We start from the raw sequence: 26,738 nt of genomic DNA, 5'->3' as shown, positions 1-26,738 counted from the left end.
GGGGGGATCTAGTGAATGACCTCCAGAGAGCTGGGACCAAAGTAACAAAGGCTACCATCACTAACACACTACGCCGCCAGGGACTCAAATCCTGCAGTGCCAGACATGTCCGCCTGCTAAAGCCAGTGCATGTCCGGGCCCGTTTGAAGTTTGCTAGAGAGCATTTGGATGATCCAGAACAGGATTGGGAGAATGTCATATGGTCAGATGAAACCAAAATATAACTTTTTGGTAAAAACTCAACTCGTCGTGTTTGGAGGAGAAAGAATGCTGAGTTGCATCCAAAGAACACCATACCTACAGTGAAGCATGGGGGTGGAAACATCATGCTTTGGGGCTGTTTTTCTGCCAAGGGACCAGGACGTCTGATCCGTGTGACGGAAAGAATGAATGGGGCCATGTATATTGAGATTTTGAGTGAAAACCTCCTTCCATCAGCAAGGGCACTGAAGATGAAACGTGGCTGGGTCTTTCAGCATGACAATGACCCCAAACACACCGCCCGGGCAACGAAGGAGTGGCTTCGTAAGAAGCATTTCAAGGAGGGATTTGGAGGGAGTTAAAAGTCTGTGTTGCCCAGCGAAGGCCCAAAAACATCACTGCTCTAGAGGAGATCTGCATGGAGGAATGGGCCAAAATACCAGCAGCAGTGTGTGAAAACCTTGTAAAGACTTACAGAAAACATTTGACATCTGTCATTGCCAACAAAGGGCATGTAACAAAGTTTTGAGATGACCTTTTGTTATTGACCAAATACTTATTTTCCACCATAATTTGCAAATAAATTCTTTAAAAATCAGACAATGTGATTTTCTAGATTTTTTTTTTTCATTTTGTCTCTCATAGCTGAGGTTTACCTATGATGAAAATTACAGGCCTCTCTCATCTGTTTAAGTGGGAGAACTTGCACAATTGGTGGCTGACTAAATACTTTTTTGCCCCACTGTATATATATATATATATATATTAGGGATGCACCGATACCACTTTTTTGCAAACCGATACGATACTGATACTTTTATTTGTGTACTTGCCGATACCGAGTACCGATACCGATATTTTCTAGAATTGGTCTTTATGAAAGAAGACGTGCAATTAATTTGAAGGCAGATTTTATTTTCTGCCCCGAAGATTATGTCAAAGCTTTAGTAAGGCCATACAAAATGAACAGAAAGCTATTGCAAGCCAAAAGTAAACAGAGCTATCTGGTTTTAACAAAAAAGCCTTCAAAGACAAAATGCCATCACATTAGAGTAAATGTAAATATAACCAGATAAAGTGAATAACAACAAAAATAATCAAAAAAAGTGGGTAGAACTATTGCTTAATAAGCACATTATCACATTTCAGTTATCAAAAGTCTCCTTCTTTCAAGTACACAAACCATGTGGCACTATTCCCATGTTTCTTCAGAAAGGCTAAACAAATCAACAAACTATGTGGTCAAATGACTATCAACACACAATGTTGCCTCTGAACTAGGCTATGTATTTTTGGAGAAGGTGAGAGGCAGATTTTTTTTTATGAACAGAATCATCTCTGTATGATCAGGTGCTAGCCTGTTTCTGCCTTCATTCACAATGTGTGACACTGAGCTAAACAGCCGTTCGCTCTCAATGCTACTGCAAGGTGCTGAGCGGTATCTGCGTGCCACTTGGTGGCCAGAGAAGGGAACCGCACTTTGTTACCCCCCAGTATTGCAGTGGATTGTCCTAACGGGCCACTGGGGCCTCCCCAAGGTATGTCTCCAATTGTGCGGTAACACCCAGAGCAGCTGGGGTCAGTGCTACTGATGCTTGCTCATTTGCAATTTCATCAAATATACAGTCTAAACTGCTGCTGGCCTGGTCCACCCTGCGTGGTTTTCTGGTAGGTGGTTCACAGTGGGTGTCATCTTCCTGATTGTCCTGTTCTGCAATCAGTCTCATCAGCAGCTCCTCCTTGGCATTTGCAGCAATGTTGGTCTTCAAGAAATGCACACTTTTGTATCTAAAACAGACAACATTTACAGTCATTAGGCTATGTGGCCATTTAGGAATTCCTATTTTAAAAAAATCCTAGCCAGCGCCCGTTTCTGTTCGATCAGGGACTGGATCATGTAAAATGTGCTGCCTAGCGAGTCTGTACGTCTTGTAGGAGTCGTTTTATGGACTGATTGATCTGTAACTGGATGTCCTCTAGGCGGGAGTAGGCTAAATCCGAATGTTTGAAATACCCAACTATTCTGCGACCGACTGCCACAGCATCAGCAACACTCCTCTGAGAGAGAAGGCGTGAACCACCAGCTGAAGAGAGTGAGCAGCGCACGGCAGGCTGGGGAGCCCCGCATCCGTCATGGCCTTGACCACATTTCTTGCGTTATCTTGGAGCACAACATGGACAGAGCTTTTTTGGATACCCCATATTTGTAGCATGTCTTCGAAGATATTAGCTATGGCTTGCCCAGTGTGAGTGCCCCGAAAAGGTTTTGCGTGTAAGGCCATGTGTTGAAGGGTAAACGCTTCATCTAACCACTGGGCAGTCAAGCTGAGGAGAGACATTGGGCAGACACTGCTGGTCCATATATCAGTTGTGAAGCTTATTGCCTCAGCATCATGCACCAAGGACCTAATGTGATTTTTCACTTTATCATACACCTTTGGCAACATCACATCTGTGATGTAGAGGCGACTGGGAATATCATATCTGGGCTCTAGCACTTCTAGAAGACGGCGAAATCCGACATTATCAACAACTGAAAGTGGCTGATCATCGAGCGTTATGAAGTGAGTAAGTGCCTCTGTTATTTTTATTGCCCATGAGTTGTCTTTGGACATTTTCTCTCGCTTTTGCAAGACGTCAGTTAAGGTCGGCAGTCTTGCTCCGCTAGCATTACTGAACTATGTGTACTTAGCACTATGGTGCGTCTTCAGATGTTTTATGAGATTGCTTGTATTAAAAGAAGTACTTTCCTTTCCGCCTCTCGAAACGGAAGCATTACAGATCTTACACTCTGCCTTACTCCTGTCGTCATCCTTTATCTTAAAATATGCCCAAATCGCCGACATGACTTAGCCTACTGTTTGATTAACACTGTTCTGTTACTATTCTTTGGCAGAATCGCCGAGTTTCGGCTCATTATCTCCCCCTAGACATTGAAGTTAGGTAGGACAACTCATCTCCGCATGCGACCGGTTTGATGAAGGCTACTGACATAGTGGTATCATGCGTGGTATCGGCAATTAAAAAACGAATACGAGTACGAGTATTTTAATGAAGTATCGGCCCGATACCCGATACTGGTATCGGTATCGGTGCATCCCTAATACATATATATATATACACTATAAAACAAAAGAGGAGTACGGTGAGGAAAGGAGACAATTAAAAAAGTAATACAAATAAAATGGACAACTGGTTATGAAACCCTCCAGCAAATGCAGATTCCACTGCCTAACATCTGCACACTGCAAAGGAGGATGCAGCATGTAAAGCTGGACCCAGTGTTTGAGATGCTGAGTGTTTAGAAAAAAATCCTCTCCACATATATCAGGCTGAGGTTTGTGGAACCCAAACGAGTGGGAACAAGTATGACTAAGAACAACGAAGCAAACATACAGTAAGTGTGAACAAGAACAGCAAAGTAGAGCCAGGGGGTATGAGCGTATAGCAATTTAAAACATTCGGGCCTAAAGCCCAGAAGTTGGAGCCCTTTTTAAAAGGGGGGTTCGAGGATTTCTCCCTCAAGAAAATTTGAAAATAGGGCTGATGAAATATGCAATTGTAACGTAGTTTGAAAAGGAAAGGAAAGACCAATCGTCATGTCGGACTCATGTCAGGGCAGGCCTACTGAGTAGGTTAATGTTGACGTTAAGGATAGGAAAGTGCACCACATACACCGGCAGCCAAAATGAGACATTAGAAAAGCTTGTTGCCAAATAAACGCTGTCATGCGCCTACCCAATGATAAGGGACGCGGGAAGTGGGGGTGCTTGGCGGCCCCTGGCTGTAACTGCAAGTGAGAAAGTGTTCTGAACAAATCACTACTTTTTTTTTTTAGAGTATAATTTTATTATACAACAGGATTTTTCATTACATTATTGACATCCACCCTTTTCATGATATTTATCATATCATTTCATTTTATTTAGAACATTGTCCGTGTAGGCTGACGTAGGCTATGACGCACAACGCAGAACAATGCTATGCGCGGCGGGAAAATTCAAAAAGTCAAGCTTGTTAGAAGTGCAACATGTCGCAGAAAAGATGTATTTCCGATTTTTTTTGGCCCGAAGAAGGCAAAACTTCATCAAAACACCTGCCGGTCATCCGATTCCCTGTCAGCAGCCCGCTGTCTCCCCAGCATCCCTGAGGAAGAGAGTTCAATGGTGCTATTGCTAGCCCGGTCGAGCCTAATATCGACTGCGCCGGCAACAATGATGCTAACCCCCATCCGGTCGATCCTAATATCTTGGCTTTGGCTAACGTGCAACTGCCGGCAGTCACAACAACTAGTTATTCTGTTGTTGAAGAGCCCTGCCAGCCAAAGGAGTTCACTTCCCAGCCAGGCGATCGGCAGGTGACAACTTTAGCCGGTCATTTAAGGTTGGTTGGTTTGGCCAGTGGGCGTGGCTACCCCACGTTGGGGAAAGCGACACCGCGTTATGCTTCGTGTGCTGCTCTGCAATAGAGGAAAAGCTTGTCAGGACAGACGGGATAATTAATGCTGGCAACTTCATTAAAGGAGGGTTTGGCAATTGGCGGAAGGCAGGTGAAAAGTTTCGGGAGCATGAAAAATCTTGTTTCCATACAGAAGCCATAAGCAAGCTGGCGGCATTGAAAAGGACCCCAATTAATGTCCTTATGTCACAAGCAGTAGCTAAGGAGCATATGACTGCGCAGACTGTTTTGGACAGACTGGTTGGCAAAAAAAAAGAGCAAAGACGGACAGTTCACTTGACGGAGAAACCGTCACTTTCCTAATATCAGACAACTCGTAACTCTGGATGAAAATTAAGGCTTTCTTTTATTGTCACTTTCCTTTGTAAACCTTTAGAAATAACCCCCTGAATCCTTGTTATAACGCTGGGTATAATCCCGGACCGCAACAGCTTGTCGGCATCTTGTTAGTGTGTGAAATTCAGCACAGTATCAGCCGAGTTGACTCTAATTTCCACATTGTTTACTTGCTAACGTTTGTGAATAACAGTGGCTAGTTGACAGAGTTAGTCTTTTTACACACCAGTAGAGGGTTTATCAGAGCGGAGCCCTGAATGTGACGTCACCCGTCATCTCGTCTCTGTAAACAATGGATGTTGCGCAGCATTTATTATGATGTCATTATAGACTCTCTCAGCACCCCCCCCCCCTCGGACTGACTTCCCGCGTCCCTGCCAATGAATTCAACCGGGTTGAATTCATTGCGGGTCTCCTGAATCTGTGCAAGCAGCACTAAACCGCAATATCGACCTGATGCGCTATGCATGGAGAATACAATTTGCAACATTTTGCAACAAATGATTCTAAATCTGCCCATAATTGTACACTCAGAATTTTGCAGTTTTCACTGGCTACAATATTGCATCTGTCAGTTGTCAAATTTGCTGAACAAAATGTTCAACTTCAATAATTGTTCATAGTCAACTTATATAGTCCATTTATTTAAGCTCTCAAAAGCATAACCATATGCTTTCCCCACATCGGCGGGAAAACACGGCACACGCGAAGTACATGGAAGCAGCCGTTCAAAGCCAGTCTGCATGAATGTATGAGCCCCAGCTCGCCGCATACTAGTAGCCTGGTGCTTTAAGCGTGGAACAAGCTGGATACGGAGCGGGTGAAAAACTCCTTAACTGTGTGTGTGTGTGTGTGTGTGTGTGTGTGTGTGTGTGTGTGTGTGTCACTCTGTTCAAGCCTGCTGCACAAGAGTTCAATGTTGTTATCATTAGCTGTTTTTGCGTCTTTGTGACCAATCGCAGTTCAAGGCCCACCTGGGCTGTACCACTTCGGGAGGGGCCGCTCAGTTACTCCCCTCTAGACAGAATCGAATTGGTTGTGACGTTGACAGATTGTGTGTGTGTGTGTGTGTGTGTGTGTGTGTGTGTGTGTGTGTGTGTGTGTGTGTTTTAGCATGCGTGCAGGCGTTATTCGATTGCCTGGTAACCTACGGTTACTAATATTCATACTTATATAAATGATACATTTGATGGTATTTCCCATCTTGCTGAGCAAGAGTTTTGTTCGAAAGCTCAGTGATTGAAACAAATAAAAGCCCGGGCTATTGAAGTTTTACGGTACCACTGTCATGCACATACCCGATGTCAAGTGGACCGGGTTGAATTCACTGCAGGTCTCTCTTCTTGTATCCATCTTACAAAATATATTTTATTACTGTCCTTCTCAACACTCCCTGATCTCACTAAAAGGCTGGCAGAACGAAACAGCAATATCGACGAGATGCGCTATGCATACAGAAGAAAGAATACCGACGTTGAATTTGCAACATTCTGCAACAAATTATTCTAAATCTGCCCATACATGGACACGCATGGAACATGGAATACATGGAACTTTGCGGATTTCACTGGCTACAATGTTGCATCTATGGCTGCTGGTAATGCAACCACAAAGAAGTAAACTCTAAAGGGCTATTTTCAGCATTATTATTATTATTATTATTAATAATGAAGATCTGGGGCTATAGCCTCGAATGCCCAGGTCTAACGACGCGCCTGGAGAATAATATCGGAGAAAACATTTCTTGTTCTATTTATAATTTCAGATTAATACATTATTATTCTTAAGGCACTTATGGAAGCATTATTCACTAATAAAACGAGAAATCATCGGCTGAACACATGAGAACATTCAGTTGGATCCACTGAGTTGTTTATTACAATTATGCTTCATTAACAAATAAGACAGAAAAATAGTCCCTTACATGTACACGATAAACACTAGGACTAAAACAATAGAAGCAGCAGACTTTACAAATCATCAACATTGTGCACGTATCTTTAATAACTGAGCATGTTCTGCAGACGCTTGATTCCCATCAGAACACAAAAAATCAAGATTCAGTTTAAAGTAATTTACAACATGCAACATTATCCCATAGACCTATTGGTTATTATTAATAAAATACAAAATCTGCTGTAAATCAGGGTGTAAATCAGGGTTATCACAAAAATGATGATATCAGAGCCCTTAAGATGAAAACTGGTGATGTCTGAAAATATACAAAGATTTACCATCAATAGGTATTTTATATACATTTCAAATAATAAATGTGCTTCTCTAAATATGGGAGATCTTAAAAGTATTTTCATGGTTTATCATACTATACTTTCCAGAAGAGAGAGAGAGTGAAAGAAAAAGAGAGACAGAGAGTGTGAGAGACAAAGAGAGACAAAGAGAGACAGATAGCGGGAAAGAGAAAGAGAGAGAGAAACAAAGAGAGACAGATAGCGGGAAAGAGAAAGAAAGAAAGAAAGAAAGAGAGAAAATGAGAGAGAGAGAGAGGGACTATAACTGCCACAGAGACACTGAGTCATCAGTCCTCTCAGGCCTCCAAAGCTCTTCATCAAAAGCCTCTCATCCTCTAACTAGTGTGTGTGTGTGTGTGTGTGTGTAAGATTTGTGCGTGTGTGTTTGTAAGATTTGTGCGTGTGTTTGTGTATGTGTGTGTTTGCTGTATGTGTGTGTGTGTGTGTATTTGTGTGTGAGTGTGTGTGTCTGTGTGTGTGTGTTTGTGCGCGTGCGTTTTTTTTTTCTACAACCGACACAGAGTCGCTGAGCGCCCCCTCTCCTCTCCCAGTGGGGTCCCCCCCCCCCATACCCAGACCCCCGGGAGGAGGTCCTCCTGGGTGAAGGAGGACCAGAAGGTGTGGAGGTGTGTCAGTGTGTCTGAGGACCCTCCTCCACCTGGGGACACTCTGTAGAAGGACAGAGAGCCAGCAGGCCGGTCCAGATACACTCCTACTCTGGTGGAGCCAGCGGGGGGGAGAGGGAGGGCTGTTCCTGTACCGTTGTACCAGGCATAGTAACCATCATCATAACAATAAAGACTCCAGGACTTGTTGTTCCATCCAAGCCTGCTGTCATCACCCCGTCCTCTCCTTGTGATTCCTCTGTATGTCACTCCTATAACAACAGGTCCTTCCCTCTCTACCTCCCAGTAACAGCGGCCAGTCAGAGCCTCTCTACCCAACACCTGGTACTGGGAGTCAAATCTCTCTGGGTGATCCGGATACGACTGGTCCTCTCCAACCCCCGTCACCTTCCTGTTGTCCTCAGACAGAGAGAGTCGTCTGTGGGCCGTGTTGGGGTCCAGTGTGAGTTCACAGGCATCTGAGGGAGAACCAGACATGATGAGCTGCTGAACTGCTCTTCATCATCATCATCATCATCATCATCATCATCATCATCATCATCAGTACTGTTCTCCTGCGCTCTATGTACATATATATAGATATGTACACAGACATACATATACATATGTACACATACATAGATACACACACCCAGTGGTCGAGTTGTAAAAAACAGCCAGGGGGGATGGTGGATTTTAACTTTTAGGGACAGATTATTTTTGCTGATGACAGCGCATATGGTGGGAGACCAACGTGTGATAATAATAATAATAATAATTATTATTATATTATTATATACTTTATCCCAAAAAACGCAGCTGATCAGACGCACCACACGATTCGGAGGCATGCATCACATTTAAGGATTTTAAAAACAGATTCTTTTTCTATTTTTTCAAAAATGCATTCGGCAGAGGAGGGAGACTAGCGTTGCTCATGGGTTGGAATGAAAGGGAGAAAAGGGGACAGAGTTGTCTGCAGAAGCGATGTCTGAGATGCAGAGACAGCTTCACGCTACCAGTGTCTGTCTCGTACGGTGTGGAATGAGAGCTCGTGAAGGCACTATTGCGCAAGTACACAGGCGCGCCACAAGTGTGCCTGCGTGCTTGCGCAATAGCATACTGCCCGAGAATGCAGTATCGCTGTCAAATCTGTCCCTGGGAAAAAGTAAGGTTGCGCCGAATTGAAAAAGAAAACCACTATAATGAAATAGCAGTAATAGTTCCACATTAATTGATAAAATAAGAGGGGATGGGAAGGGGGGATGGCTGTTTCAGAGGGGGGATGATTTTGATAATTTTAATTCCAAAGGGGGATGACATGCCCCCTCAACTCGAGTGCTGCACACACCTCAACAATTACGTTATGCAAACATCAACAACTGTGTTATGAAAACATCAACAACAATGTTATGAATACATCAACAACAGTGTTATGAATATATCAACAACAGTGTTATGAATACATCAACAACAGTGTTATGAATACATCAACAACAGTGTTATGAATACATCAACAACAGTGTTATGAATACATCAACAACAGTGTTATGAATACATCAACAACAACGTTATGAATACATCATCAACAGTGTTATGAATACATCAACAACAGTGTTATGAATACATCATCAACAAACATCTCTCCTTGGATCCAGGACTTACCAAAGACAAGCAGCTGAGCGCTGTGATTGGCCGTGCCAGCGCTGTTGCTCGCCATGCAGCAGACCGTGTTCACGCCATACCCCACCCCTCTGACGAAGAGGAAGCCCCTCTCTACCCAGGCCTCTGATTGGTCGTCTGTGCCGTCCCTCTCCAGGGGCCGGCCGTTGTGGAGCCACTCTACTGTGGGCTCCGGCGTGCCGCCGGCGTGGCAGGTATAGCGGGCCGTTTGGCCCACGGGCAACACGTGGGTAGAGGAGTGGAACTCTGTGATGCTGGGGGCCTCCTCCTCCGTGGGCATCACTGAACCCGAAGAAAGCAGGAGGAGAGGAGTGAACGTTTACAACACGGATCTAGAGATGCAGCGTCAGACACTCCCTTCACTCTGTCCTAACACCTGTCCACTAGAGGGCGACCCAGGGGATTCACCCCCAGTATTCTCGCCTGCCTCCTCATACATGATTGAATATCACAGCAGTGTCTACAAAGATCTCCCAGGGAGGGGAAGTCACTCCAGCGCAGAGATTAACGAGGCGGGGGCGGAGCTTGCAGAGAAGAACGCAAAACCGTTGAGCAGCTCAAATAAAAACTAGTGCAAGTGAACCCAGAAAGGGTTGACCCTTGTGACCTGACCTGAGGAGACCGCAATAGAAACATGACCTCAATAGACCATGATAGAAACCTGACCTTATTAGACCACAATAGAAACATGACCTCAATAGACCACAATAGAAACCTGACCTTAATAGACCACAATAGAAACATGACCTCAATAGACCACGATAGAAACCTGACCTTAATAGACCACAATAGAAACCTGACCTTAGTAGATCACAATAGAAACATGACCTCAGTAGACCAAAATAGAAACCTGACCTTAGTAGAACATAATAGAAACCTGACCTTAGTAGACCACAATAGAAACCTGACCTTTGTAGACCACAATAGAAACATGACCTCAGTAGAACACAATAGAAACCTGACCTCAATAGACCACAATAGAAACATGACCTCAGTAGACCACAATAGAAACCTTAACTTAGTAGACCTAAACACAACAACCTTTCAACTCTTAAAGAGTGTATTTACTGTATCTACGACACAGAGAACAGAAAGGAGGAACCGTCCTCCACTCATGAACACAAACAAAGTCTGCGGACCCTTTTTGTTCAGCTCAGCCTCCAGATGATCCAGGTCTACGCTCTTCTCACAGATCCAGTGGTGCAGTCTGTAACACGGTTCTTCAGACCAGCCGTCCTCCCCTGCCACGACACAGTCTCTTGCTCCGCCGTCATCGCGTGGTTTGACGTGTCTCCAACTGAGAACCACGAGGAGGAGACAGAGGAGGTCACTCTGTCACTCTCAGAGAAGAGATGCTGCTGAATAGAGTCTTCAGCCTTACCTTGAGGTCATGGGGGTACCATCCACCCACTTGAAGGTCCCCTCTGTCTCTCGATCACTCAGTCCAATCCAGGAAGGACCCATCAATCTGCTGACAAACACCTGTTTCCAAAGGTAATAGCATCTGTTGTCATGACCACAAAGTACACACACACACACACACACACACACACACACACACACACCAGACACACACACAATATCTCTCTCTCTCTCTCTTACTTACTCACTCAAACAAACAATATGTCTCTCCCACACACACACACACCAGTTCTTCTCTGCTGTTGATGACCACCAGGTCTGCCTTCCTCTGCAGACAGTCTTCTCTACTGGCCCTCCAGCCCTTCTTAGTAGTAGAAATAAGGTAGAAACTCTTGTCATAAAGCATCCAGCCCTGAAGTGTCAATTCATCTGTTGAATGTAAAAGAAAATCCTGAACAAACAGAGAACTGCTTGTCTTACGGTCTTCGTTACGGACACACAACCCTGAGACCTGACCTTAACAGACCACATAGAAGCATGACCTTAATAGACGACAATAGAAACCTGACCTTAGTAGACCACAATATGAATCACAAAAGCAGAGGGTGTTTTTGAAATTAATGTTAATGACACGGTTGATTTAATAACTTGGATAAAACCCTCACCGAGATCACCCAGTAAGTGCTCTCTCCCCTCCCTCCAGGGTGATGGTGAGTCTAGAACAGGACAGAGGAATACAGAAGATAAGAGCTCTAAAACAGAACGACATCGTCTCTAAACATCACAGGACCCACAGCCAACCGAACACAAAGTCCATAATATTAATACTCATTAAAATAGCAATAACTACAGTTATCAATATCATTATCGTTGCTATTGTTACAATTATTCATTTTAGTAGCACAAATTCTAACAAAAACAATAATGATCATTATCATTGCTATTATTACAACTAGAGGATAAGCGCGCGCAGTGCACGCTCAACCTCTAGTTGTAATTAAACCCATAGCTATAATGTGGAAACCCCAGCCGATATTGTATTTCATTTCTGAGCGCATAATATAACAACATTTTGCCTATAATGTTACAACGTATAACATTTCGGTTCAGCTATTACGTAACGAAGGAAGCCTAATAATTGTCTCTTTAGTTATGAACCGAGCATCCTTTGTCCATTGTCCCCCACGGCCGATAACCACCGCTGTCTCCACCTGTTGTGGAAGAGGGAGAGACGTGGAGAACCCGACGGTCGGTTCATTATATTGTAATGACCACGGAAGAGGCAGTGGATGAACTATTGATTAGACAGAGATTTATTAGATACCTTCGCGAATAAACCGTTGGGACACACAAGACCGGTAACCATAGCAACGGCGGTAAACAAACCCCTCGAAGCCCAATCCCCACGCGCTACGGCCATCCGGAGCTCACACAGCTTTTGGCCCTGATATTATATATTAAATTATATAATATTATATACTATTATATATAGAGCTCCGAGAGTCCAAACGGCAACAATCCCTTTCTCCTCCATGCTGTGGCTCAACCCTGACTGCACTGCAGGGAACGGTTGGCCGGTTGCGGGCAGCGGACAGCTGGCAGCCGGCAGCAGGCAGCGGACAGCCGGCAGCTGGCAGCTGGCAGCGCACCGTTCAGTCTACTTAAGATTGACGTGGAAGTGGAAGAACCAGAGACGTTGGAGAACCCGACGCAGTCGTTTGTGATTCATAATATCGTCTGGAGGCGCACACAGCTTTTGGCCGTGATAATATGTATTATATGATATTGATTTCTATGTATTATATGATATAATTTAGATATAGAGCTCAAGGACTGTAACGCAAGTGTTGTACACTTCCTTGTTATTTGGATAACCCTTCTGCTGTTGGTGTTATGGCGCATAACACGTCAGACTCTCGTCTCTGGTATTTCCACAACGAGACTCGTAGTGGGGGTTATCTCAGCCATGGTTGAGAGACATTGGGGGAAAGGAACTTTGGCTTTTCCCCCTGAAGTATGTGAACCATGACATGGAGGAGAGAGGGATTGTTGCCCGTGAATGTCTCCCGCTTGAGCCCCACTTCCCGCTGCCGAGGGACCACCGCCTCGGCGCTGCAGGAGGCGGTGGTGCCTAAGCGCTGACCACTGCTGAGGCGGCGGTCCCTCGTTAGCGAGGCTCCGGCGGGAGACAACCGCGGTCAACAATCCCTTTCTCTTCCATGTCACTGTTCAGTCTATTTCAGATTGATGTGGACGTGGAAGAACCAGAGACGTTGGAGAACCCGACGCGGTCGTTTGAGATTCATAATATCGTCTGGAGGCTCACACAGCTTTTGGCCGTGATAATATATATTATATGATTTAGATATCTACGTATAATGTGATATTATTTAAAAATAGAGCTCCAGGACTCCCGCCGGAGCACCCAGAGTGTTCTAGAATATTTACAGAACACGGCCAAAGGCTGTGTGCGCCTCGCCATTGCGATACATCCATTGTAAACAGAGCTCATGGTACTGTGGCCGCAAGCTGCTCAGGGCCACACCCCCACCCTCCTCCTTGACCCGCCTCTCTCCTCCTCATTTGCATTAAAGCTGCAGACACCGAAACGGCGCGTTTGGGGAAAGCTCAATGTGCAACTGGCTCGTAGTGGCTGAAATTCTGCACCACGGCTGAATTTCGGGAACGTCTATAAATACTGTGTTTGGGGCCTACTAATATCTATATTAAAGCATCCACAAAGTAGCATGCCATGGGACCTTTAATTTCCCATAGCACAAACACTGGGACAAATGCAGTTGATTTGTTGTTTAAACAGGGTGAGAAAACAGGGAGTGGAAGGACGGGACCATGTAATGTTCAGCTAACTGTTGGGTTACAGGGGTAATTGTTTAATGGAAAGTGTAGTAAACTATGCATACAAATCAATCATTCAATAGGTTTTACTGTTATTCAGGGCTCAAAGTGTATTGATACTTAAAAAATGCATGGCAACTACTATTGGTTAGTTGAAAATAATAATAACAAACAGCTGAAAATTGTGTTCAAGTAACAACAGCTAAGGCAGCAACCTACCTAACTATAGTGAACTAAAGCACGGGCTTGTGTGGGGGAGGGGGAGGGGTTGTGAGGGCAAGATTGCAGATTGTACATTGGCTACCTGACGTGGGAGATGCTTTTTTTGTTAACAGACGAATGCATCATTGAGATTAAACATCTCTTCAAGTGATCTGGCCAAGACAGGCAGCAGTAGCCTACAGTCACACATAGCCTGCACATGAAACATGAGAAAAATAAAACAACTAAAACAGTCGGCAGGGGGGAGGGGGGATTTCTATATCGCAAGACATTTCGGGAGGCTCAGGAGTTGGATAATGTTTAAAGAAAAATAACGTTTTGCAAAAAAGTGCCTATGATAGACATAAGGCTCAGGTGGGAGAGTGTGTCGACGGCGGGGCTGTTATCTCAATCTTGCCGTTGTCTTGAAACATCTGCATCAGCGTGTGTGCAGTGTGTGTATGCACGTGCATGTATGTGCGTGCATGTGTGCATGTGTGTGTGGTGTGTGTGTATGCGGTGTCCTGCGCTGCCCTTGTCTTGAAACGTCTGCATCAGCGCGCCCGTGTGTGCAGTGTGTGTCCGTGTGCGTGTGTGGTCGTGCATGTGTGTGTGGATTGTGTGTGTGCGGTGTGTGTGTGCTAACCCTATTATTATCACTGAATCTAACAAAAACAATATGTATCATTATCATTGCTCTTATTACAGTCATTAATATGATTATACTGTATTGTAATTCTATTCAGGATGATATGATTTAGACTCACTGAAGCGCAGGGAGATGAGGAGAATACTCAGCAGTCCGATGCTCACAATGACAATGATGTGAAACCATAGAGCTGTTCAGGAGTAGGACACACATACACACACACACACACACACACACACACACACACACACACACACACACACACACACACACACACACACACACACACACGGTCACTTTGGCTAAAAAAGTTATTATTTCTTTTAAATACTCTATAAAGGGGCACCTACCAAATCTTCTCTTCCTGGTCTCCTCCTGGTCCAAAGACGTGTCCTCAGGTTCCTCAGAGAGTCCAGGGTCAGGTTTAGAGATGGTGACCATTGTTGCTCTCTGACGTCTTCCACGGCTTCTGAGCTTACCCTTCTTCTTTGCTCTATCAGCTGGAAAAACAACTTCACTTGTTTTCATTCTGACCAATTATCAGCTTGCAATCTGATACCATCAGTGTAAGGAAATGTTTTTCTTCTGCTACACACAAACTCACAGACTCACTCAAGCACACACACACGGACACAGAGTAATGTACACACAGATATATTCATACTGCGTGGCTGTCATTCACAGTCCAGACTCCCTACGGTCTGCACAATCCCTCCCCGTCTTGAAGAAACACCTGAAGACCTCTACTGAGAACACCTCAGTAAGTGATGACTGGTACTGTGGCTCTCGTGTTTAGAACACACTTAAACAGAGAAAGTACTGGTCTCTAGCATACATGTTATTATTCCCTCATTATTGACATACACACACACACATTTTACAGTAATACACACAGAAATACATACGTATACACACAGTAATCGAGGGGGGACAACATGTGGCCTGCATGTCACCACGGTCTTTCACATCGGCCCACGCAGAAAATATGAGGACATGTGTTGTGGGATAATTTGAGATATGTTCATATTAATGACAAACTTTATATAATTATGTTAAATTCATAAGTACACCTGATATCACTTCAGTTAAATGAGCAGCCTTTATTAAAACACAAAATTGTTGATTAAATAAACCATTGTCACTCTAATGTCATGAACTACCATTAATAATAAGTAATGAAAAAACTAAACTTGTATTCTGCTCCCTAAAGTTACTCTGCACTCTGTTCCACGTATATAACAAACATACATCATGAAACACACAACTACTTGAGATGCCTATCAATAGTCCGTATCTCATGGGCGTAATCACACATCAAGTAAGGCTAATGTGAGCTTTTTGTCTCGAACACACACATGTCATTATTTAGGAGAATAAATCTGTCTATACGGTTGCTGGTTCATCAGGTCGGTCCCTTTGGCTAAAAACGTTTTCTAAAATTACATTTAAAATGAATGCAGATGAAAACACGTTTTTTTCACTGGATTATTTATTTTAAATCCTCTCAAAAGGGCACCTACCAAATCTTCTCTTCCTGTGCTTCCTCCGGTCCAAAGACGTGTCCTCAGGTTCCTCAGAGATTCCAGGGTCCGGTTCAGAGATGGTAACCATGGTTCCTCCCTGACAGCTTCCAATACGTCTGCTCTCAGGAGTCAGCTCTGCTATATCAGCTGGAAAAACCACCTTACATGTTTTAATTTTGACCAATCATCAGCCTGCAATCTGATATCATCAGTGTCAGGAAGTGACAGTGTTTTTCTTCTACTCTTATCAGATGTCTTCAGTTGACACACAGAATCACGGACCAATGCAAACGCAAACACACACACACACACACAAGATTGTTTTTCATTGAATATAAAGATACAACATACATAGGTATAATATAGCAGATAGCGTGGTGGACATGTCTAGGAGTCCACTACAGATTTGTATTCAAATTTGAATACAACTTAACTCACCACATTATGGGAACAGCAGAATCAGTTTGTTTTGCTGACGTTGTGCGTGTGTGTGTGTGTATGTGTGTGTGTGTGTGGGAGAGACATATTGTGTGAGTGAGTGAGTGAGTGAGTGAGAGAGAGAGACATATTGTGTGTGTGTGTGTGTGTGTGTGTGTGCGTGCGTGCGTGCGTGCGTGAGTGAGTGTGAGAGAGAGCGAGAGAGAGAGAGACATTGTGGGTGAGTGAGTGAGAGAGAGAGAGACATTGTGTGTGAGTGAGTAAGTGAGTGAGTGAGAGAGAGAGAGAGAGAGAGAGAGAGGGAGACATTGCGTATGTGTGTGAGTGAGTGAGTGAGTGAGTGAGTGAGAGAGAGAGAGAGAGAGAGAGAGAGATTGTGTGTGTGGTCTAAAAGCATTTAGGGTTGTTCCAGTAGTTGATGTTACGGTAACACTTTACAATAAGGTACGCATAAACGTGGGTAGTTACTGAGGAACGAATGAGTAACGAATCATGAACAACTGGGGCCCTAACTGGGGCCCTAACGGAGGCCCTGGTTGTTACTCATTCGTTACTCATTTGTTGAGTAGGGCACACCTGTTGCTCGTTGACCAATCAGTGGTCAGCAGGTTAACGTACGCTCACTCTGATCCACAGTGTCGTCCAATCACAGGGAGAGGGTTGGGCTGACAGGGGGAATATTGCATTGGGAATCGGGAATTAGGAAGAGTGTGTGTGTAAGGTGTGTGTGAGAAAGAGTGTGTGTGAGCGTGTTTGTCTGTGTGTGATGAGCATGTGAGTGAGTGAGTGAGTGAGTTAGTGAGTGAGTGAGCCATTTAGAGGTCTTTTGTGTTGAATATTTTTAAGTAAATATATTTTGAGTCTAAGGCTAAAAGTATGAGTTATGAATTATAAAGTGTATGAAATATTAATCAAATTTTCATTCATATGTATATTTATGCATTTTGTGAGGTTGTGGTGATTAGTCCTTTGTGTCACCTGGGGAAATAGGTGTGTCACGATCTACCTGGAGCCTATTGGAGGCCCTCATATAGGGCAGGCTAACTACTATTGTTCAGGTTTGGAAGGCAGGGAGCCAACAGTTTTCTGACCGCATTATTTCGCACTATTGGACACAATATTGGACACATTATTTCACATTATTGGACACAATATTGGACGCATTATTTCGCATTATTGGACACAATATTGGACGCATTATTTTGCATTATTGGACACAATATTGGATGCATTATTTTGCATTATTGGACACAATATTGGACGCATTATTTGACATATTATTTTACATGGAAAAGTCCCTTTTTGTACAATACTAAGAACCCTGTATTGGCCGCAAAAACAGTTACATTGTTTGGAGTCTTTATGTTTCGTTATTTCCTGGAAAGTCAACCTGAGTTATTGCTTAATAAATGAATCAACACAAAGTTAAACACTCTCTGTGCGTGCTTCCCAAGAAATGTGTGTCGGACTATCTCTGCCTCAGGAACAAATAGGGCGAAAAAAGGGTTTGCCACTTCAGGTGGTGAGATTGAGAGGAGGGATATGGTTGTTTTTGTGATGTGGTTGACATGGTGTGAATTATTGCAACTGTTTGTTCGTCTGAATTCTGCATTCTCCGTTCACAAACAACATGAACAATTATTACTTTTGTAAAATTACGCATTTTTACTCGGAAAAGTGACTATAATAAGATATATAATAAAACCTATATAATAAGGCTTATATAGTAATAGTAATGAAGAAACTTATTTATCTTCAGATCTTCATTTCCTCCTTTGCACCGCTGCGTCTCCAGATACCTAGAGCTGCAGGACGCTACACCCTGAGTTTTGTTACCTGTGGTCTGTGTGTGGGTGTGTGTGTGTACTTGTTTGGCTACTTGGTGGGGACTTGAACCTGATTGCACACCAAACCCGTGGGGACCTCGTGAGTCCAGGTCCCCAGAGGCACAAGCATTGCAAAAGATAGAAAACACAATTTTAACATGCTTGGCAATGTACCCCTCAAAATCCATATTGGTCCTCGTTAGGTAGGTTTCACCGGATTTAAAAAGTGTGTGTGTGTACCTGTGTGTGTATGTATTTTTCGGAGTGCACCCCTACTGGTCAGATCTAGAATAACTGTGTGTGAACTGTGTGTTCACCTGACATATCAGGACCCCACCACACCCACTGCACCCCCACCCAAGCCCAACCCTAACCCGGCTCCACGAGATTATCGAAGGCCTGATGAACTTACTGGAAGTTTTAAGAACAGTGTGTGCACCTGACATGTCAGATCCCCACCACATCAACCCCTCCCCCAACTCCAAGAGATCATAGAAGACCTGATGAACTTACTGGAGGAATTTCTTACATTATCGACTGGGGTTTCCACAATATTGCTAAGGGTTTGACTACAACTAGAGGTTGAAAACTCTAGTCTTTATTAAAATATGACAATGAACCCATCTGTGCCCTGTTAATTTAACAAATAATTGTGATATCCCAGGAAAATACAGTTGCTTTCATAATAAATTGATCAGTTTGCTAATTCACAGAATGATTAATTAATACAGTATTCCCTATTCCGTTTAATAGTAACCAGTGGCGAAGCTAGACCTGTTTTGGGTGGGCTCAAGCCCAACCAAAACTTGCCTTAGCCTACCCTATCGTTTCGTCCTCAAATCTAATATTCTTCCCTTTTTTTACACAAGCAGTGGGAGGATGGTTGCTGTACACTAATGAATAGGCTCAAATGGGCTTGTGAAATCGAGCGCAACCTTACTGCAGGAATCTCTTACCTCTGATTGGTGGGTGGGCGTCTCCTGTTTGACAAAATCAAAAATGCAGCACGAGCGCACCTAACATAGTTTCTGCTGTTTCGTCTGTCAAAGAGGCTAGCTTGTCTTTTTTTCAGAAAATCCACGATTTACAGCTGTGTTATAACATGACCAGGTAATAATTCATTTTAAAACCTTGACATAATCTGTTAGATGTCTATTTAATGACAGTTGACCACAAGGTAATTCTATCTATGCCTCTTCTTGAGTTGCTTCATGTTTTAGTCGGCAGAGGCTTGTAATGGTGCATAGCATGATAAGCATGATAAGGCGCAAGGAGCAGAAAAAGTTGACATGAGTGTTAATTTTCAGTTTAAAAAAACGCTGACATTATTTTATCAGCTGAGGGCGCTTTCATTGCCATAACAACGTGAGCTAATCAACAAGTAGGCCTGTGATGCAAAAAGGTCCTTTTTGCATCACAAGTTCTATAACAATGTATGGGTCCCTGAAAGTGAGGCGACGCAGTTTAGTGCTCCCAAAAAAGTGGTGTTTCTCATAGAATTAGGCTAGTAGGCTGTACTTGTGGACTTTTTTGCATCACAAGTTTTATTAAAATGTATGTTGATACAATTTATAAAAATGTATGGGTACCTGAAAGTGAGGCGACATAGTTTAGTGCTCCCGAAATAGTGGTCTGTTTCTCATAGTATTAATCTAGTACATGTTGTACTTTCTTGCATCACAAGTCTTGTAAAAATCTTTGTTGATAATATAATAATAACAATATTCTGATATCAATGAAACAATATTTGTTTTGAAGTTTGCATTTTACTTGGTCTTCACAATTTTAGTATCCAATTTCCATATTTATCATGTATAGTTTACCTTGAAAACCAATGTGTTTCAGTAACTGTGTAAATACAAAAAAAGGGGGAAATATGGTCATCTGAGTAAAAATTACCCAAAGGAAATTTATTATACCTCAAATTTCTTATTACAGTTCACATCCATTTGATTACTCCATCCAAACAGTCTTCTTTCCTTTCATCACTTTAGTGGTTCAGAACTGCATTATTTAGCTGATCCTATTGTCTATAACTCAGATAAAAAGGTTAAGTTATAAACAATTTAGTTCTTCTTAAAGAGCTAGAGACTAGCCAAAATGTGTTTAATCCTTTCCTCCTTACTCATTGGTATTATGAGTTTAACTGGGTTTAAACTGTTACAAAAGGTCTGTGCTTTTCTGACAATAAACCAGCAGACTGTTCAAAAATACAATATGTTGGAATGATAGATAAATACATAGATTTACCCCCCACCAAAATAAATGTAGGATCTCCACCAGGTCACCCTAAAATGCAGCAGAATGCAGGAAATCACAACTATGATGTTTAATCCTATCCTCCTTACTCATTGGTATTGTAAGTTTAACTGGGGTTAAACTGTTACAAAAGGTCTGTGCTTTTCTGACAATAACCCCCCCCCCCCCCGCTTCCTGGGGCTGAGCCCACCGAAAAGGCAGAACCTAGACTCGCCCCTGATAGTAACTCCTCAGTAGTTACTGAATAACTTTCACTTAGGGCCCCAGTTGTTCATCATTCGTTACTCATTTGTTCCTCAGTAACTACCCGTGTTTTTGCGTACCTTATTGTAAACTGTTACGAAACATTTCTATGTTGACACTGTTTGGATGTATTTCATGACTCCATCATTAGTCTGATAAACAGCTGTGTTGTGTTGCGTTAAAGCCCAGAGCAGGAGGAGAGAGCAGACTCCCCTGGACCCAGCTGTGTCTCCATGAAGAGGGACTGGTCTATGGGAGTTCCTGGACAGTTTAAAGATGGAAATCAGTCTATTGAGAAGAAGTGAGGATTTAAACAGTTATTGCTCAGAGGTGGTGTGAATGAGAGGAGGGTTATGGCTGTTTTAGTGATGTGGTTGACATGGTGTGAATGATTGCAACTGTTTGTTCATCTGAATTCTACAGTCTCCATTCGCAAACAACATGAAAAATTATTACTGTTGTAAAATGACAAATTTTTACTCTGAAAAGTCACTTTTCTGCCTGGACAAGTGAAAGGTAAATGTACTTATCCGAGGGACAAGGCCTCATAATAAAGTTGATGTTGACACACACAAATACACACACACACACCTTTGCTGTTGTGCAAGCCGTGATGGACACTTGCAGACCAACAATATTCTCAATTCAGTCCATGCTAATTTTATTTAAAGTAAAATATTTACAAGCCAGGGCAACATGTTTGTGTTCGGCTGTATGGCTCTGTTGGGGGAAACTGGAATAGACCTCACCGATCCAGATAATCTGAACCAGATATATTCAACAAGCTATTTTGTTTTGCAAGAGAATATCATCAAACTATCATCATTACCCTTTATAATAAGGCTGATATAGTTATAGGAATGAAGGATAATAGAAAATCAAGCTGTTGGATTATTTTATTTTATCAAACCTTCATTATAAGACTTACATACTAATAGTAATGAAGAGATTTATTTATCTTCAGATCTTCATTTCCTCCTTTGCACCGCTGCATCTGCTGATACGTAGCGCTAAAGGATGTTACACCCTGAGTCTTTTTATCTGTGGTCTGTGTGTGTGTGTGTGTGTGTGTGTGCGTAGTCTTGTGTTTTTTCATCACAATAATTATTGAGTGTATTTATATTCTCAGCCAGGGCAACACGTCTGTATTCGGCGGGATGGCTCTGTGGGGGAAACTCCCCGGCCATCCGAGCAGCCTTGAAACACCACATCCCCATCAGGTCAAACAGTTTAGAACGCCCTGGACCAGATATCTGAAGGGCTTCGCAGGCCGCTTCTTAAAGGACGCCCCCTGACCCTAGCCCCCCAAAGGGTAGGGAAACCCCCCCTAATATCAGGGAACCTGCAGAAGGAACCCTGAAGAGGCATCCCTCTCCAGGGATGGTAGGAGTGCAATAGGAGCCAGAATAATGTGCAGACGTAATGGTAGCATAACAACTGCTATCTGAGAGATATTGTGTGTGTGTGTGTGTGTGAGCCCCTCTCTCTCTACACACCAGCTAAAGACATTCTAAGAGACCCTCCACCAACCTACCGGTCGGACCAGCAGCGTCCCACCTCTCCACCACACACTCAAGGAGTCTCCATTTGATCATTTATCTGTTATTATTTATTATCTATAGGCTCTGTTGTGGTGTATTTTTGTTTATTTCATCTCATTTTATGATTTAACCTAAACAGCCTATGACCCAATTTTTGTTTATTTATTTATTATTAACAGTATCTGTTTTCAATGCAAGTTTCAGTTTACCTTAATTATAGTATACTTTATGTAACCAACTGTATTGTTAAAGGTAATATAACACAATGCAGTGGTGCATCAATTCCAGGTTGTAAGGAGACTGGCTTGTATTCTTTAAAGAACTCTGATAGAAGGAATAACACACAGACACAGTGAGGTACGTTTGACCTTTTATCTAACGATCAATCAGAATCAATCAAAGATTATTCACACAATAATAATAACACTGAACCTAAAACACTAAACTCAAAATGCTGAACCCAAAAGAGGTCCACAAGAAAAATAACAAACTAAATAAAATGGGTACCGAGCAAGTCTTTGAGTGCACTCAATTCAATGAAAGGGGGCGTTCTGTTCCTACCGCTACCGCTAGGGCCAAACGTTCTTGAGCAGGGCCAGTCGATGACAGGCTGCTTCAGCGTGGATCTGGGCTCTCTCAGAACACGGGGTGTACAAAAAACAGTAAGGACTCTTCCTCTCTCATGCATGTAGTGAGTGGTCCTCTTTCCAGTGTTCACCTCCAATGCAAAGTCCTCTTGTTCTAAGTATCGTCAAATCTTTCAAGTCTCTATGTTCACTTTTCCAGTCTATATTCAATCTTCAAGTCTATGTTCGCTCTTCAAGTCTATGTTCAATCTTTCAAGTCTATTTGTTCGCTTTTCCAAGTCTATTTTCTCCTGTCTTATCTCTCGTTCTCTCTCTTACACGTCCAGCAGGGAACCACTTCTCCCGCGTTGGCCGATTCTGTCGCGCTGCGATGACTCCACCACCTGTCGCATGTTTTTGCCTCTTTTAGGGAGCGTCAACAAAACACGGTCTCCAGTGAACCGTTTCAGTTAGGGGCCGTCGGGAATATATACTGGGAAAGATATATATATATACACTATAGATATACACCATACACACTGTATTATATATATATTATTATAATATATATATTCATAAATACACAAAATATATATACATTCATATATTACCAGATACTGTGAAATAGAATGGGCTACATACTCCCCCCCTAGAATGCATGAGTCCCTTCATGCGCCTGCCACCTGGCAGGACCCTGGAGGAGGCCTTCCAGACTCTTGCAGAAGGCAACAATGGCCAGGATCAAGGGTCTCCCAAGGGTGTCGTAGTGCAGTCTATCAGGCTGTTGTCGTGGTCTGCTTGACCTCCTGATTTCAGCTTGTGTTCCTATGTCTTCTGACTGTTCAGCTTGAAGCAGAGGATTGATGGCCGCTGCTACTTCTTCCTCCACAGCCGTGAGATCTGATCTGATATCACACTCATGTCGTTGATCTGTATCCACAGGCTCAAGGTTATCATGAAGAGGCTCCACTGCTCGTTCCTGAAGCTCTCCCTGGAGTGAGTGGTCCAGGGCATGGCGAATATTTCCAATGGCAGCTTCTAAGCTCTCAGCAGGAGTCTGATCTGAGTCTGATCTGAGTCTGCGGGCTCTTATCTCGACACTCCTTTCCACAGTCTTGATTAAGGGTCCCATCACAGTCACTTCGGGCCTGTGCACCACCACAAGTTCCTCTTCATCACTGCTGCTGCAGACATCAACATCCTCTTCATGGCTCAGCATGTTGTCTCTTGCATCCATCGTTGGCCGCACTCCAGATCTCAACTTCATCACCTTAGAGGGGCCTTTTTGCTCAGCTTCCTTCCCATCGGTGACAGGTAGGAACCCACATGGCAAGAGGAGGTCCCTGTGGAGAGTGCGTAGAGGGCCGCCACCCTTTTCCGGCTTTACGACATAAACCGGTCCATCTCCCATCCTCTTTTCGACTGTATAGGTCCCTCTCTCCCATCTGTATGCAAGCTTGTGTTTCCCTCTGATGTTGACATTTCGCACCAAGACTCTGTCACCTGCGATCAGTTCTGCTGCTCTGACCTTGGCATTGAACCTTGTCTTGTTCTTCTCTCCCATCTTCCGTGCACTCTCTGCAGCTAGAGCATAGCTTTCCAGCAGCCCTTCTCGAAGGCTCTTTACATACTCAGTGAGTCCTGGCATGATTCCCCTATGGCTGGAATCCCAGAACGAGGTCGATGGGAAGGGTCGGTTGTCTGCCAAACATCAGGTCATAAGGCGAGTAGCCGGTGGTGTTGTTCCTTGTGCAATTATACGCGTGGACAAGTGGCTTCACAAAGTCTCTCCAGTGGTACTTGTCTTTGTCCTCCAGCGTTCCAAGCATGCCGAGCAGGGTTCTGTTGAATCTTTCGACTGGGTTCCCGCGAGGATGATAGGGGGTAGTCCTCACCTTTTCCGCTCCTATCAGGGAACACAGCTCTTTGATGGTGTGACTTTCAAAATCCCTTCCCTGATCGCTATGAAGGCAGGCAGGGAACCCGTAGTGAACGATGAAGTTCTCCCAGAGTGCTTTAGCTACAGTTCTTGCTCTTTGGTCTTTTGTGGGAATTGCCACAGCAAACTTAGTGAAATGGTCCGTAATCACCAATACATTTCGTGTATCTTTGTTGTCTGGTTCAATAGACAAATAGTCCATGCAGACTAATTCAAGGGGGTAACTTGTACTGATGTTCATCATTGGGGCAGCCCTCTCAGGGTTTGTCTTTCTTCTGAAACACCTCTCACATGTGTGACACTTCACATCGACTGCTTGAGCCATCTTTGGCCAGTAGAATCGGGCGCGGGCCAGGGGAAGGGCACGCTCAAACCCGAGGTGCCCCACTTCATCATGAACACCTTCTAGTGCTTTGGCTCTGTATTTCTCGGGCAAGACTAACTGGTAGCCTTCTGTTCCTCTGTCAACATATCTCCTGAACAGGACTCCGTCTTTGAGTTCAAGTCGATTCCACTCTCTGAGGAAGAGCCTCACCTCCGGTAGCTCTAACTTAGTCTCTCTCAATGAGTTGGATGACACGCCTTATGGACAGGTCTGCCCTCTGTGAATTGTGCCAATCCTCTTGAGTCATCCCTGGAACAGTTTTTTGTGCAAGGCAGGTGTAACTCGTGTGGCGGAGGGGGTCCACCGCTAGGGAATCTGCTAAGGCGGGGGGTTCCGGGGGTTATTCACAGGGCTCCAGTCTCACTGAGTGTCTTTGGCAGAGGGCAGTGAAGGTGTCCTCTGAGAGTACTTTGTGATTCCCGTCCAGCACACCTTGACGAAGCTCCTCGATCCTCTCTTTTTCCTGGAGGAAAGCATAGTCTTCTTGTGAGGGTTCCTGGGGGCGCCTTGACAGCCCATCTGCATCTTGATTTGTATTACCAGGCCGATACTTTGCCTCAAAACGGTACGTTGACAGAGCTGCTAACCAGCGGTGACCTGCTGCATCAAGTTTTGCAGAGGTCAACACATAGGTGAGAGGATTGTTGTCAGTAAGGACTGTGAATTCTGTACCATACAGATAATCATGGAACTTCTCACACACAGCCCACTTCAGTGCTAAGTATTCAAGCTTGTGCGTCGGGTAGTTGCGTTCACTTTTCGATAGCCCTCGGCTAGCATAGGCTATGGCCCTAAGTGTCCCTTCATGCTCTTGGTAAATGGCTGCACCAAGGCCTTCTCCACAGGCGTCTGTGTGGAGAACGTAAGGGAGGTTAGGGTTGGCGAAAGCCAGTACAGGTGCTGAGGTCAACCTGTCTATGAGTGTTCTGAAAGCGGTTTCACAGTCCTGTGTCCATTCACTTCCGAAAGGCTGGCTGGGGCTCACTGAAGTGTGAGGTTTTTGCATCTTATAGTCCTTTCCCCTTTTCCTTGTAGCCACATAGCCGGCAGTGAGGCCATTCAACTGCTTTGCTATTTTCGAATAGCCTTGTACGAAGCGCCTGTAGTACCCCGCAAAGCCTAAGAAGCACTTGAGCTCTTTACGATTGGTGGGCCTGGGCCAGTCTTTTAAGGCTGATATCTTCTCAGGGTCAGTGTGGACGCCACGAGCATCTACAATGTGGCCCAGATACCTCACGGAGGACTGGAAGAAGGGACATTTGTCTGGGGACAACTTCAGCCCGTAGTCCTTGAGTCTGTTCAGCACCTTCATCAACTTGTTTTCGTGCTCCACCAAGGTGTCTGAGAAGACAATCAGATCGTCTAGGAAGACCAAGACTTCGTTAAGGTGCTGGTCTCCCACACATCTCTCCATTGAC

General features: G+C 43.9%; 1 protein-coding gene across 1 annotated transcript in view; it reads right to left on the bottom strand.

Annotated features, from left to right (window-relative positions):
* The window catches only part of LOC307083654 (uncharacterized protein), a gene marked incomplete at its 3' end in the record, with an annotated part of 41,254 nt that extends 25,011 nt beyond the window's left edge, over window positions 1-16,243 (bottom strand). Inside the window, exons 1-3 of the mRNA XM_079747604.1 lie at window positions 16,121-16,243; window positions 14,951-15,100; window positions 14,719-14,790 (exon numbers count right to left, since the gene is read on the bottom strand). Coding sequence (XP_079603730.1) covers window positions 14,719-14,790; window positions 14,951-15,100; window positions 16,121-16,211 — 313 coding nt within the window. The 5' untranslated portion in view covers window positions 16,212-16,243. The remainder of the gene's footprint in view (window positions 1-14,718; window positions 14,791-14,950; window positions 15,101-16,120) is intronic.
* Between the last annotated feature and the right edge of the window lie 10,495 nt (window positions 16,244-26,738).

This window comes from Pollachius pollachius, assembly GCF_949987615.1.
Source record: "Pollachius pollachius genome assembly, chromosome: 12".
NCBI lineage: Eukaryota > Metazoa > Chordata > Actinopteri > Gadiformes > Gadidae > Pollachius > Pollachius pollachius.
The sequence above is the reverse complement of the archived record's forward strand: the minus strand, read 5'-3'. Positions and strand labels throughout refer to the sequence as shown.